At 38.1% G+C, this 16763-nt stretch overlaps 1 protein-coding gene across 1 annotated transcript; it reads left to right on the top strand.

The window, feature by feature from the left end:
• Window positions 1-7100, top strand: LOC127872317 (neuronal acetylcholine receptor subunit beta-2-like). The gene is made up of 2 exons (XM_052415645.1): window positions 1-1173; window positions 6732-7100. Exons 1-2 carry the CDS (start codon window positions 1-3, stop codon window positions 7098-7100), a joined length of 1542 nt encoding a protein of 513 aa, XP_052271605.1.
• Window positions 7101-16763: the final 9663 nt, after the last annotated feature.

Here is a 16763-nt window from a genome sequence, read left to right as displayed (position 1 = left end):
ATGGTGGGTTACAGCAAAATGTTCAGGCCTGTGTTGAATGAGTCGATACAGGTCGTAGTGTCCATATGGATGGATCTCGTCTCTATTCAAGATTTTAACGAAGTCGAAGAGAAAATATCATTTACTGCGCTATTGTACCTCGCATGGCAGGATAAGCGACTGGTTTGGGACCCTAAGGACTACGGCGGTATTGATAATCTCTATATTGACGTCAGCAAGATTTGGGTTCCACAAATGATGCTTATGAACAATGTTAATAAAAATGAACGTTTGTCTGAGGACTGGCATACAGTGAAAGTCAATGCGTCGGGGATTTGCGTGTATTATACAGGCAACGTGTTTACATCATCTTGCAACGTCGACGTCACTTTCTATCCCTGGGATACGCAAACATGCAGCCTTAATTTCATGCCGGCAAACTACGGTTTCGATAAAATGAGTCTATATCCACTATATCACAAAGTTGAATTGACCTACTACTCGCCTAATGGCGCCTGGGATCTCATGGACACAAGCGTTACATCAGAGATTTACAGCTTCATGGTTAATTTCAATGTCGTGTTAGAGAGGAAGCCTCGATTTGCGATAGTAAATGTGCTTCTTCCATTGATAATTATGTCCGCGTTGAATATCCTGGTCTTTCTGATCCCTACCGAGTGCGGGGAGCGCATCTCCTTTTGCCTGACGGTGCTGCTGTCCATTGCGGTTTTCCTGACGCTCGTGGGAGACAACCTTCCGAAAAACTCGAATCCGATGTCGCTGTTTAGCTACTATCTGGTGTCGGTGCTCGTCATCAGTGTCGCCATCACGCTCGCCGTCATATGCAGCCTGCACGTGTACCACAGAAGTGAAAAGCAGCAGCCGGGAGGCGCGTGGAGGGCCATCGCTATGTGTTTAGGGTGCTACTGTGTACGGCGGGCAGGGTCAGAGAGTGCGGATAGGACTTATCGCAGTGACGAAATCAAGTATGCTCGGCCGGAAAACGCTTCCCATAGATCTTCCCCCGGCATGTATTCAATGCCGTATTCGATCCACACCCATCGTAATGTAATACTGGACCGACCTACACATAGTAACGGGACTCTGCCTTCATCTCGTCCCGAGGACAAATCCCTTCAGAAGAAAGAAACGGACGACAGTGATAGCTCAGTCTTGGAAATCACATGGGAAGAAGTGAGCATTGCCTTGGATAAAGTATTTTTTATGTTTTTCATTCTTCTTCTTATAACAGACACGCTGTGCTTTTTGATGATCATTTATCACAATGTAAATCTATGAACGAGTTATGCAAAACATGCGCTCTGTGAAAAGGAGGTTTCATGCATGTGCGTAAAGTGTCGCCCCGGATTAACCAGTGCAGTCTGCAAAGGCTTATGAGGGACGACACGTTCCGCTTGTATGATATTTTTCGTTTAAAGAAAATATCTTCTTTGAAAAAAATATAGTTTAGGGGAGAGTGTCGTCTCTGATTAGCCTGTGCGAACTACATAGGCTAATCTGGGACGACACTTGACGCTCATGCATTAAACTGAAAATGAACGCATCAAAAACGGAATTCATCATGTTCGGTAGTAGACCCCAATTAAATAAATGTCAATCTAAAGAAATAGATATTGCTGGTGACACTGTTAAAGCAGAAAAATGCATACGGTATGTGGGTGCATTTTTAGACGAAACACTAAATTTTAAAGAACACATCAAAATTAAGTGCCGTACAGCTATGTACAACTACCTTAAAATCAAAAACATGATGTTCATGAACTTTCTTACGCAAACATTATGCTTTTCAGAAGAATGTTGCTTTAGCTGTTTTCGACGACGAATTACACCAACTTAACTGTTTTGGTATACGATTGCGTAATATAAGCACTTTATCTACATGTCAATTTGTTTGCTACCTGAATAGTATTTTAACAGCCCAGGATTTCGTATAAAAGAAGTTGGAACAGCCTGTTAAGCACAGTTGTTGGTACACGCGCTTGTTACCTCGGCTACCAGGTTAATTGCTCTCTAACCTATCATGGAAAATGCTTCCCAACTTGTGTCATTCTAGTCAGTAAATTAGGTAGAGTGCTGGGACACACTCCGGGTCCACTCATAACGCAGCCTCATTTTAAATATATATTAATTATACATGTGTAATTTTGAGAGAAACTGAAATTATTTGATTTAAAAAAATAAACTATATGTATTAGGTAGATTTTGTATCTGTGTTTTTTCTCTCTCATAAAATGTGTTTAAATAAACCTTTTTAACATGTACTGAACCATAAATCCGTTTGCTGTTTTTCCCTTGTAAATACAATGTATATTTATGTGAACAAACTATTCAAAGTATAACACGAATTGAGTTACACGTACATTTTTTTTATTAATAATGGTTTTTAACTAATTTGTAAAATGTTATAATCGCAAAAATTCAAAAGTATGATTCCATTAATAAAATATATACACATTCAAACATGGTTTAAGTTTCACTTATAAGTTATAATATATAGCGTAAAAAGTGATTTAAGCTTGTGAAAACGCATTACTAAGCATTGTTGGTTAAATAAAAGACCTTTCAATGAACAGTTATCGCTAAATAGTTAATATTTATGTATCCCATTTATCCTATCTAAAAGAACATAGACATCTCGGTATTACGCTAATTGAAGACGGTTCATGACACAAACATATTGACAATATTACAAAATCAGCTTCCCAAATCCTTGGATCCATGTGAATGCTAAAATACAAGCTCAAGCGAGAAACACTAAATCCGATATACGTTTCATATCTAAGACCTTTGTTAGAGTATGCGTCCGTTGTTTGGGACAACTGCGCAAAATACGAACAAGAACTGTTTGACAAAATTCAATTGGATGCAGCTCGTATTGTAACAGGATTAACAAGATCAACTAAAATTACTCTACTTCTAAAAGAAATTGGTCGGGTTTCTCTCGATGACAGACGGAAAATTCAAAAACTTGCTTTCGTATATAAACACAATAAAAGTGCCTTACCACAATATTTAAACGATATTTTCCCAGCCACAACAGATAACATTCCTTACTTGTTACGTAATCGTGGCGACTATGCAATAATTGCCCGCAGACTTGCGATTTACTGAAATTCAACTATTCCTTCGTCTCTTAAGTTCTGGAACGAACTTGACAACGAAACAAGGTCTTTACCAACACTTTCTTGTTTTAAAAGTTCAGTAAAGCGGCAGTACAATCCTCCTATAGTTCCTTCGTTTTCCTAGTTGGCGAACGAAAGCAAAATATTTTACATGCATGGCTAAGAAACCACTGTAGCGACTTAAATTCCGATTAACACTTAAACCACCTACGTGACAATTCAAAATGCGCTTGTAATAGTCCTGTCGATGACGTATATCATTTCTTCTTCAAATGTCCTCTTTTCTCCGAGCAACGTATCGTGCTCTTTACCAACACTCGTCCGTACCACACTCTTAATGCAAACAAACTATTATACGATATCCCAGAACTAACTGATAACCAAAACAATGTGTTATGTTTGGAAGACTTCAAACAGGTTCATATAAATATTTGACTGTAAAAATATTTGCAATGTTTTCGCTTGTTTTATTTATATTTCAGAGTTCAATCATTTTCTCTGTAGATTATGTGCTATTTTGTAGTTTGTAGAGCTGGGTTGTGTGGAGCAATTTATTGTAATTAAGTATTCTTTGTTGTGGAGCAATTAATTAAAAAAACATTTTTTTTTCACTTTTTGTGTGTATATATATATATATGTTTAGTTTAGTTAATTCCTATATTAGAACATTCTCTTAAAACTTAGCGTACCTTTTTCTCTTAACTATTTGGAGTGTAAACATTTCCCAAATGTTTTTGTCGTCAGCAAGTCTGTTTATTTACTTACTAAATTGTTTATATTACACTCAAGATGTGCGCGTTCAATGTCCCTATTTACCGAATCGGAAATACTGGGAAGGGTCGTCATCGAATGTTGTAAAAACTTGTTATCCAACCCTTTTGCTTTTTTCTATACATTCGATAATATCAATTTGTAGTATATCTACTCTATGCACTATGCACCATATGTATATTTGTATGAATGCATGTACGAAAGAAAATGCAATAAAATATTATTAAAGTAATTTTTATTTAAGTGAGAATAATGTTGGGCCAGTCGGACTCGATGTTGAAGTTTTTGTCGTACAAATCAGCAGTGATTATGGGAAACGAAATCGGAGATGATGGAATTGGTATCCTCATAGTCGGATAATAATAAAGTTAACGCCACGCTTTTACATATCATATGAAATATTTTTTACGTTAGGCTATTGAAGACCTTGGCATGTCAGACATTATGATTACCGGTGTGTAAATCAGACTGACGTTCCAGTTTTAAATAATAATCATGATCCAACATTCATGATTTTTGCACCCCGATTCGATGCAGCATCGCAGATTTGATTTAGCATTGAATTGAATAGCGAAATTAAGTACGGTGTTGCTCAAACATTATTACTTCTTTAAAGATAAAAATAATGCACCAGTGGAATATAAATTCTTAATATTTCCTCTAAATACTGATATGTTTAAGTTAGAGGAGTTTGTGGATGTCTATAAAAACAATAAGGTTGACACAATACGTCTCAAATATATTTGAGTTGTCCACAAACAGACATCAAATGTTGCCGTGCTAGGTGAATTATTTGTAACCTGTTAAGAGAGGACTCTTTAACTATAGTGCAAAATTATGAATTCACTAAAGCCAATAATATGATTAATGTACGACAATAATATCATATATAATACATATAATGCACTGTCTAACAGTCATATAAAACTTTACTGGTGAAAAGCTATTAAAGACCGTATTGACAAAATAAGTTTAAGTTATAATTTGCATGAAGACGTTAAAGGGGCCTTGTCACAGATTTTTGCATGTTTCCAAGTTTGTCATTAAATGCTTTATATTGATAAATGTAAACATTGGATTTTAAAAGCTCCAGTAAAAAAATCAAAAATAAAATTTAAAAAAGGAAAAAGGAGTAGCCTGCAGCAGGGCTCGAACCAGTGACCCCTGGTATCCTGGAGTAAAAACGCATTAGCCCACTGGGCCATCCTGCCAAGCATACATGAGAGGCGTATTTTATACGTTATATAAGCAATCTTCGTAGTTTCACAAATTTAAACGACAACAACTGAACTCTCCAAATTATTCAATCGTTTCGCGTTGCAACGCTTTATAATTTTTAGGTTTTTAAATCGTCAAAAGATGCATATAATGGCTAGATTAGACCATGGTAAATGTTCAGTTATACTGTTTCCTCACAAATATCATAGCTAAAACGAAAATTTGCGAATCTGAAACAACTTTTCTCAATTTTGTCAATTTACCAAACCGTGAAAAGATCCCTTTAACATAACAAACCATTATCCAAAACTCAAACAACGACTTCGAGATCAACACGCCCAGTCATGGTCTATTTTGATAAATTCGCAAAGTAAGTTACATAATTATGCTGACAAGGATCATGCATAACAAAATATTGAAATTGTTATAAACGATTGCCATTGAAAAGCTTTGACAAGATTCAATTAGTAAGGAGTGAGCAACTCATTAGAAACTGATAGATACAAAAACATTGCAAGACAAAATAGGAACTGCAAACTCTGTAGAAATCGGAATATCACGTTTTATGAAAATGTATGTGTACTAGAGATGTAGTGGTTAAGTATTAAGTTAACTACTCGCTTTACATTGTCAATAAGTTCGAATCTATGATGGCAAGTGCTTACACTTCACAATTAAGAAGTTTTTCTTAATGTATTAGCAATGCTGTATTAAAACGAAAGTTGTACCTTACTTTGTCGCATCTTGATAACACTAACGGTGTTAACCAATAATTTATTCGCGTAGTCATTTACTTATTTATGCGATGTTTTGTTAAGTATTTCATTTGTGTGGTAACATTTACGTTTACCTGATCAGCATGTGACCAAATAAATGAATTTGCTGATTCTGCCAAAACTGACATTAACATGGGTCGTGATCTGTGAAAAAGGGGTTTAACACATGCTCGTAAAGTGTCGTCCCAAATTAGCCTGTGCAGTCCGCTTTTATGATTTTTGTGTTAAAAGAAAGTCTTTTCTTAGCAAAACTCCAGTGTATGCGGAAAGTGTCGTCCCTGATTAGCCTATGCGGACTGCACAGGCTAATCTGGAAAGACACTTAACGCACAGGCATTAAACCCCCTTGTCACAGAGCACGGTCCACATGTTTTAATGTAACGTTTAGAGCGCGTTTTTAAAAAATAGGGGTCATTTTGTATTAATTAATATGTAAGGAATAGGAATTCAGTAAAATGTGCGAATACCAGATATTGGACCGATTAAAGAAGCCAGAAGACTAAGTCCCTTCTATGTCAGAACTTTTGCATGCATGAGACAAAACTTTAAATCAGGCTTCATATGCTGCGCTGCGACGAATGCCCGTCTGAGAGGAAGTCGACAGAACCAATTGGGACTCCAATAGCTCATGTATAGGCTTGTACTCACTGAGTTATTATGTCTATTGACTTTACTGGGCTTTTCTTTCTATCGCTGGGATACGCAAACATGCAGCCTTGACTTCATGCCGGCAAAATACGGTTTCGATAAAATGAGTCTATGTCCGTTAAACCACAAAGTGCAATTGACATACTTCTCACCTAATGGCGCCTGGGATCTAATGGACACAAGTGTGACATCAGAGGCTTACAGCTTCGTGGTTAGGTTCAATGTCGTGTTAGAGAGGAAACCCCGATTTGCGATAGTGAATGTGATACTTCCATTGATAATTATGTCCGCGTTGAATATCCTGGTCTTCCTGATCCCTACCGAGTGCGGGGAGCGCATCTCCTTTTGCCTGACGGTGCTGCTGTCCATTGCGGCCTTCCTTACGCTTGTGGGAGACAACCTTCCGAAAAACTCGAATCCGATGTCGCTCTTTAGGTACTATTTGGTGTCGGTGCTCGTCATCAGTGTCGCCATCACGCTCGCCGTCATATGTAGCCTGCACGTGTACCACAGAAGTGAAAAGCAGCAGCCGGGGGCGCGTGGAGGGCCATCGCTATGTGTTTAGGGTGCTACTGTGTACGGCGGACAGGGTCAGAGAGTGCGGATAGGACTTATCGCAGTGACGAAATCAAGTTTGCTCGGCCGGAAAACGCTTCCCATAGATCTTGCCCCGGCATGCATAGTCTCGGGACACTGCCTTCAGCATGAACCGAGGACAAACCCCTTCACAAGCAAGAAACGGACGACAATGATAGCTCAGTCTTGGGAATCACATGGGTAGATGTGAGCGTTGCCTTGGATAAAGTATTTTTCCAGTTTTTTTTTCTTCTTTTAATAATAGACACGATATGCTTTTTGATGATTATTTATAACAATGTACGTTTTTGAAAAAGAAATGCAAAACATATGGACCGTGCTCTGTGAAATGGAGGTTTAATGAATGTGCGTAAACAGTCGTCCCAGATTAGCCTGTGCGGTCCGCACAGCCTTGTCAGGGGCAGCACTTTCCGTTGTTATGATATTTTTCGTTTAACTAAAGTCTTTTCTTAGAAAGAATCTTGTTAAGGCGGAAAGTGTCGTCGCTGATCAGCCTGTGCGGAATGCACAGGCTTATCTGGGAACACATTTTACGCACATGAATTAAACCCCCTTTTCACAGAGCGCTGCTCATATTTAAATTAATAACGCAAAAGGAGACAGCAATACAATCGGGCAAACTTTCTTAGGTACACCTCATTTTAAACATCAACATTTTGTTGTGGCTAAACTGTAGTACATCGACATGAATACCTTTCATATTTTTCAGCGTGGGTCAGCGTATTCTTAACTTAAATGTATATCTATGCAATTGAATTGAGTTTTGATTTTCTTTCTTTATACAATTCATTAATTTTCTAAAGCAAACATTACACTTTTCAGGAGAATATTGCTTTAGCTGTTTTCGACGACGCATTATACCAACTTAACTGTTCTCTATATACCTACTGTTCAAATTACACGACTCTCCGGCAGATTTTGTTTGGTATACAAGTGCGTAATAAAAGAACTTTTTCTTCATATCGATTTGTTTGCTACCTGAATAGTATTTTAACAGATACAAGTTAAAGGCCATGATTTCGTATAAAACTGTGGGAACAACCTTGTAATGATTGGTACACGCGCTTTTTACCTAGGCTATCCGGTTCAGTGCTCGCTAACCTATAATTGAAAATGCTTCACAACTTGTGTCAGTCTAGTCAGTAAATTAGGTAGAGTGCTTGGACACACTCCGGGTCCACTCATAACGCAACCTCAATTTAAAAGCCCATTAACACTAAAAACCAACGACTATTTCGTAAGATATTTCGGAAAATAAAATTAACACATAAAAAATCAGTGTTCTCTATAGCAATAGACACAATTTTAACGCTAGATGTGGTCTGGTAACATATATCTAACGAGATACAAAATGTTGGTTGTTTTTTTTTATTTAAAAACAAAACGAGCATTTGTATTCGTTGTAGTTCGTTGATTTTGAGTATTTATGTGGCTTTAAATATTTATTAATTATACTCGTGTAATTTTGTGAGCAACTTAAATCATTTGATTTAAGAAATTAAACTAAGAAACTATATGTATTAGATAGATTTTTTATCTATGATATTTTAATCTTAACCTTTTTAACATGAACTTTACGGTAAATCATTGTACTGATGTTGCTTTTCTTGTAAATGCAATGCATATTTATATGAACAACATATTAAAAGTATAATTTAGCAAATATTGACTTATAAATATGTTTTATTGATAATAGTATACAACTAATGTGAACAATATCATAATTGCGAAAAACAAATACGAAATTATGATTGCATTAATAAAATATTCACATATTCTAATAGGGTTTAAGTTCCACTTATAAGGTATATAGCGTTAATAGGGTTTTAAGGTTGTGAAGAACACATTACGTAGTATAGTAGGTAAAATAAAACACCCTGCAGTAAAGTTATCTCTCTTAAGTTAATGTCCATGTAAGTGAGAATAATGTTGGGTCAGTCGGACTCGATGTTGAAGTTTTCGTCTACAAATCAGCAGTCGTCCAACTCAGCAGTGATTATGGGAAACGAAATCGAAGAATACGATATTGGTATTGGTATCACTAGTGTCGGAAACTAATAGTATACGCCACGCGTTTAAATATCAATTGGCTTAGTTAGTACGTTATGCTATTGAAGGCCTTGGCATGTCAGATATTATGATTACCGGTGTGTAAATAAGCCTGACGTTCCTGTTATAAATAATAATCATAATCCAACATTCATAATTAGCACACCTCACTTTCGATGCAGCATCGCATATTAAGTATGATGAGATTTAGCATTGAATTGAATAGCAAAAATAAGTACTGGTTTGCTCATATTTTTCATAATACTTTAAACATAAAAAATGCTCCAGTGGAATATAAATTGTTAACACTTCCTCTAAACACTGATATTTTTAAGTTTGCGGAGTGCGTGGGTGTCTGAAAAAAAGGTTTACAAAGTACGTCTACAATTTTGTAAACATGTATTAGTTTTCCGCCAAGAGACATCACAGCCGTCCTAGGCAAACTAGGGCGTTTCCATTATTTGTAAACTGAAAAGAAAGGACTCTTAAATTATAGTGAAACATTATTAATTCACCAAAGCCACTGATACGATTTATTAACTAAAATAATATCATAAATAATACATATAATGCACTTGCTAATACTCATATAAAACTATACTGGTGAAAAGCTATCAAAGACCGTATTGACAATTTAGGCTTCGTTATATATTTCATGAAGACGTTAACAGAACAAACCATTATCCAAAACTCAAACAACGACTTCGAGATCAATACGTCCAGTCATGGTCTATTTTGATAAATTCGAAAAGTAAGTAACATAATTATGCTAAAACTTAGAAATTATTATGCATACACAAAATATTTAACTTGTTAATAACGATTGTCATTTATTGAAAAGCTTTGACAAGTTTTAGAGTAAGGAGTGAGCAACTCATTAGAAACTGATAGATACAATAACATTGCAACAGAAAACAGGACTTGGAAACTTGGTAGAAATCGGAATATCACGTTTTATATAAATGTACAACAGATTTGATAATTAAGTATTAATTTAACAAATCGCTTAATGTTAATAAGATCAAATCTATAATGGCAAGTGATTACACTACAGATTTAAGAAGTATTCCTAGATGTATTAGCAATGCTATATTAAAACGAAAGAATTACCTTAATTTTTTGCATCTTGATAACACTAACGATATAAACCAATAATGTATTCACTTATTCATTTAATTATTTTTATGCGACTTGTTTTGTTAAGTATTTCAATTGTGTGGTGATTTTAACGTATTTTTGATTAGTTTGTGACCGAATTTGCTGATGCCAAAACTAAAACTGATATTGGACGTGCTTTGTGAGAAATGAGTTTAATGCATGTGCGTGACGTGTCGTCCCAGATTAGCATGTTCAGTCCGCACAGGCTAATCAGTGATGACACTTTCCGCTTTTATGATTTGTTTTCGATTAAAGAAAGTCTCTTCTTAGCAAAAATCCAGTTTCGGTGGAAAGTGTCATTATCGATTAGCCTGTGCGGACTGCACAGGCTTATCTGGAACGGCACGTTACGCACATGCATTAAACCCCCTTTTAACAGAGCACAACCCGTATGTTTTTAATTAACGTTTAGACGGCGTTTTTAATCATCAGGACCAGGAATTCAGTGAACGTACAGGGTTAAGAAATGTTTTTTAGAGCAACAATTTTAGAGGCTGAGCAGGACGAGGTTCATAACCAGCTATAGGAATGATTGAAGAAGCATGAAGGTTAAGGTCCTTCTGCGTCAGAGCTTTTACTGGTAAGAGACGAAACTTGAAATCAAGCTGCATATGCTGCGTTGCGACAAATGTCAGTCTGAAAGGAAGTCGACATAACCAATTAGGACTCCATTAGGCCATTTATATGCTTGCACTACCTGATGTCTATTGACTTTAAAATGGACCTTACCCGATAATGGAACGGGAGCCAGGTATTACCTGGTTGCGTACGAAAGTTCCAAAGTGTGTAGGGACCTACATGTTGCAACTCAGAACGACAACAAGTGTGCGAGCTAACTATGAAATGATGTTTTCCCACGTGGACAGCTCCTTTGTCTATCCAATCTGACCAGTATGCGGCATACGGCACTGGGATTATACTGAGGTTTGCGCTCTTTCACAAATAAGTAGCCAGCAAACCGCGAGGAAACGGTCCGGTAAAAAGATTTCTGCGAGCTCCAATCCGTATGAAGCCTTTTTAGTAGGAGGACAAGACCCTTGAAAATCTTGGAGGCCAGGCTGGTACAAACTCGCGCCCAACTGGCTGGTCTTAAAGTCCCTGAAAAGGAATCCGAGGGCGCGCGTAAATACCACGAGAAAACGCCAGGAATAATGAGGGGATACAAGTATATGACGCTAAGGTGAACTTCCACCAGTATCAGGTCGCTGATCTGTGGTGCGCCTTCAAGAGACGCGTTCAGTTGGGGACATGCTCGATGATAGAAAGAGCGTCTGACGATCCCTATTTGATCATGCAAAGGCATTTGTCTTTCGACTTTGCGTTACAAGTTGACGCTGGAATGAAATGCGTATTGCGCTATACAAAATGAAAGCCCTTACTTCGGTTGTGATACGTAGACCTTGTTATGGCGAGTCCAGAGATGTTTAGCTTGAATGTTTTACACTCCATTGTTTCATGGCGCGGTGATGCTGTTAAGCAAAGTACCGTACACGCATGTGGGCAGCATGGCTGCAGAGAGCTCTTTTGGCAAACCTCAGTCACTGGATCGACGAGTTTTCCGGTATCGAAGGAATATGGATAATGATCCCGCATCAGGCGCGATCACATACCTGATGACAATGTTCCGTGTAATTGCATCCTGTGCAATTTTAGATATCAGCAGGTCGGGACCACTACTCGATCTGGCTATGGAAAGCGGCTTTTCCGGTTTTGCGTTGTTGAGACTGAGATACGATATGGCTTATCCGTGAATAGAGTAAGACTCTGCTACGATCATTTAGACGACCAAGCTAATGGCGTATGGCTCGAACAAGATGATAACCCTGACAACCCAAAGGGACCCACCCTAACGTCATGGCTGGCGGAAAAATCGCCTTGCCAAATCCGTATTTTCGGTAAAACGCTATGCAGAAGCATCCCAGAGCTCGTCTTCGGGACGGATTATGCTGCAGCGACAACCAGCAATTACGCTTTACCCCATAATACGGCCCATGACATGATCTAACCAGTTGGCTTAACCGTCATCACGATTGTTTGCACCAGGACCTCAATCAACAGCTCATGGACAGCGCACCTGCCGACTTCCTGCTGCGAACTGTACACTCTGTGGGAGTAATCGGACAAAGAACAAAACTGAGCTAGTCGATGTTAACCACGTTGTAGCTCGTTAGTGCATTCGGCATGGCTAAGCTAAACACCTACAGTTTTATTCGTACGGGACAACATATTGCGCCTTAAGCAGCGTCCTAGCTGAACATTTACCTACACAGCCAGTAACTCGGAACACACACGAGCGTTTAATCTAGTTACCAGATCAACTATGTCGGTGTCTTCGTTCACAACGAGCAGTGCACGACATACTGTGCGAGTGCCTCCTTGGACATTGCTACTGCAGCACAACCAGACAGATACGTATAACTCGCCGATTATGCCAAACGATTTTTCTAGTTTTCTAATACTGAGGTACAGATCTTGCCCGAGTCGCCCTCCTCAACAGCTGCATGCATTACACTGCCATCAGGTTCAAAGACGACCAGCACTTCCTCCGAACAGTTTCCGTCTCTCTCTGACCTGGCCATGTCTCAAAATCCCTCCCGCCACGCACATTGAAATGGACACCTTAACAATCGTTTACAGCATCCTCTGCCTTAAAGGGGCCTTTTCCCGTTTTGGTAAATTGACAAAATAAAAAAAGTTTCAGATTCGCAAATTTTCGTTGTAGTTATGATATTTGTGAGGAAACAATAATACTGAACATTTACCATGCTCTAACATATCCATGATATGCATCTTGTGACGATCATTTAAAATTATAAAGCGTTGAAACGCGAAACGATTGAATAATTTGGAGAGGTCTGTTGCTGTCGTTATATTTTGTGAAAATACGAGGATTAGTTTTATAAAGTTTCAAATAAATCACTGATTGTATGAGCACGGATGGACGAGTGGTCTAAGCGATAGACTTTTACTCCAGGGGTAAGTGGTTCCAGCCCAGTTGATGGTTACTTTTTTCTTTAATTTTATTCTTTGTTTTACTGGAGCTTTTTAGATCAAATTTTTACATTTATCAATATAAAGCATTCAATGACAAACTTCAATACTTGCCAAAAATTGTGAAAATACCTCTTTAAAGGATGAACATGTAAACGTTATGTCCAAATTTGCGGGTGTTTCTGATCCTCTTTATTTCGGGTCCGCTATAGACAGCGATCAGATAAGAGTAAATGTTAGTTGAACGCATCGAGCAAGGAACAATGACGGATTTACTTTCGAAGTCTGAAAACATCCAGAAGAAAATACTCCGCTCTATTGAAGAGTAATTGAGGGCTGCAGTGATGGCAGAAAGACAAGTACTAGGTGTTCCTGAGGAGGTGAGACGTATTGGGCGAAGAATTGAGAGCTGAGCCAGAGCTCGCGAACTGTCGCCCGGTAGAGCTGCCCGAGGAAAGCTGCAGCGCAGCGAGTTCTCCTAAAGGCGACAGGCATTGAATCTAAGGTGCGACTACGTGAGCGCGTCAACGATTTATTAAGACTGGATATGTAAACAACACCGATGATACTGACGCACACAAGAACGAAGGTCAAGTGAACGCTGTTTTCACATGTACACCGTCAACACCTTTGTTGTTTGATCTTATTATTCCCTCAACGGGTACGACTACCAAAAACGTTTCTGCAGTTACTTTATTGCATGCACGGGAATTCGGGCACAGTGATACACAAGAAGACTTAAACGCAACATGTGTTACTATGGCTTCGACGGCGTCCAATAGTGGTGTCGTCGCCTGTTAGAGAACATCTTTGAAGCGAAATTATACTTCCTAAAAAATACTTTATTTTTCACTAAATTCCGGGCATCTGTACGAAACTCGTAACAATTATGATGGCCATGTTCGCGCGACCATTCAATACTACAAAAAAGTTATATTCTAGGCCATAGTGCCAGCGATATTCTCATTAACATCTTCAGGTTTATTTGTGCTTTTTTGGATAGTATTGCTACAATACATTGGAACGACCATGGGTGTAAGGCGTTTCAATGCGCCACTTCGGTGTTTTCCAACTACATGATAGTTTGTTCGACTATATAAAGACTCTATGCTGTTTTATACCCGTTAAAATTGTTCGCATTGTTTTAGATTAAACGCGTTAATTTTGGGCTGAAAGCTTTGCTCTGAAGTGCTTATACCTTGTCCAAGATTGAAGACTCGTATCATATGAGTATGACAGGGTTTACTCCCCTTAGTATAGGATAGTTAAGATTACATAAAATCGCGGACCTGCGACGGTTGACCTGGGACACGGGTGCTTGTCAAAATCTGATAATGCTGAACATTAAAATATGGCTTAAACACATGCTTCACAAATCAACAAGAGGGTCATGGCCCTTAAATTCTTCGGGATGTATTTTAACGCGTTATTATAACTGGGCCAAAATTTGTGTCGTAAGAACATGCAAAGATTAGTGTGGAAATCCTTACGCTGACCAGTGTTACAGCCTTTACGTTGTACACAGAAGCGGTGATGTGGCCAAAGTTCTTGGCGAATTCATTAGAATGCTGCAATGAAAATATTCGAATGAATTCATTAGGGTCTGCTGGCGTTAGGTAAAGGCCATTTAAGATGAAAAGCTGGGTTAAACAGCCACACCGAAAAACACTATTTTCTTTACAAAGGGTACGAATTGTGTTGCCAAATGTTTGCCTTGCCGCCGATACTCGTTGCGGTATAATACATTAAATAGGTTATTCGGCGTCAGGCACTTTAATATAGCGGTTGAGGTTTAAATTATCTACCCGACATTAAAGCTATCCGCGAGATAAAAATCTCCTATAAAAAACATCACCAAATAGGGTATACTTTGTACATTGTTCGATAATGTCAAGTGAGGTAGTTTGGTATTCACATTACTGCTCACAACAAACATACACAGCGTTTTCAAAACCGTCAAAAAATATTTTAAGTAGTTTATACCAAATGAACTTTGTCATCTGCTTTAAGAACTCCAATTTTACCCTGAGAAACTGTTTTCTGGTCAAATATTATACCACCGCTATGTCTCTTGGCTTTTCGGTTGCGTTTGTCAACATTGTCAATAAGGATAAAAGTTATATGAATTAATAAGAAAATCACTGTCCTCGAGTTGGTGTCAAGACCATGTACTTTTCAGGATTTAGCAGTTAGCTGCTTTCGGCCGTCTCCCTAACTGCCAGTCGGTAGTACATGTTCACGTAAGCGTCCGCTGTTATTCAGACGCTGCCCTCCGTTTTCGCGAACGCAACGTAGGGGGACAGATCCGGTTCTGGACCGAAGGGTGGACGGCCATGAGTATATTTGACGCGGTCGATGTATAGCGCGTCGAATGGGAGATTTGCATGTTTCCATTCCGTTTCGCCTAAATTTAACTATGGTAAAAGTTTAGTTTCAATACAGTTCAATATTGTCCTTCATCAATAAGTTTGAAATCACAATCAATTTGCGACATTTTTGTTCAAAAAAAATGATTACAAATAGTTCATAAACACATGAAAAATTAACAAATCGTCCCAAATGATTTATAACCTTAAATAACGTTAAGCCTGTTAAACATCAACGCTTGAAATAACAAATATAAAGCCTTTGTAGTTGGAAACAAAACTGGACCACGATTAAAGTAAATATGTCCTTGAATACATTTAATGATGTATATAAGTCAATATGGTTGCGCGTTTTCTCATAATATTTATTGAGGAGTTTTAATACCAATTTTGCTTTTCATCTACATCCCTACTTTATATGTAAATATAATCTTCACCTTCGGTAATTACCATGTCATTCATTAGCACCTCCAAGGAGACTATTGCAAAATACTAGCAGGGTACATACCCGACAATGGCTTCTATAGGGATAATTGTCTAAATTAAGCTCGAACGCAAACATTCATGGCAAGGGCAATTATTCAACCGTGTCACTTGTGGGAAGACGGTGACAAAAAAGACTGATCTTTCTGTACAACAACACACGAAAACATAAAAGGTATACACCTTGTTTATCCTCAAGGTAACCAGTTATACTATTTTATTGTTGTTATTATCATTTGCTCGATGTTGATCAATGAACGGAAGCTACCTTAATTGTTCTGTATCATATTGAACATGTCATTTATGTTAAACTTCGCGTTGTCAAATGGCACAGATTCTACTTGATGGCTATTTTCATCGATATTGCGTCCGTGTATTATTTGTAACGTGGTCACTATGTTTAACATTTTACGTGAAATGGCGCTGTACGAGTGTGTAGATGATTTTGAAAATAAACGGCGCTGATATTAGGTTACTTATTTTAAAATGGCAGATTTTTTCTCTTTATTTGTGAGTGCTTATGCATTTCATGTACTCATGGCGTTGAATTGGTGTTTGAATCTCTGACGTTTTTATGGCGGGAA

This window comes from Dreissena polymorpha, chromosome 3 (assembly GCF_020536995.1).
Source record: "Dreissena polymorpha isolate Duluth1 chromosome 3, UMN_Dpol_1.0, whole genome shotgun sequence".
NCBI classification, from domain to species: Eukaryota; Metazoa; Mollusca; class Bivalvia; order Myida; family Dreissenidae; genus Dreissena; species Dreissena polymorpha.
This window is presented reverse-complemented; position numbering and strand designations above follow the sequence as displayed.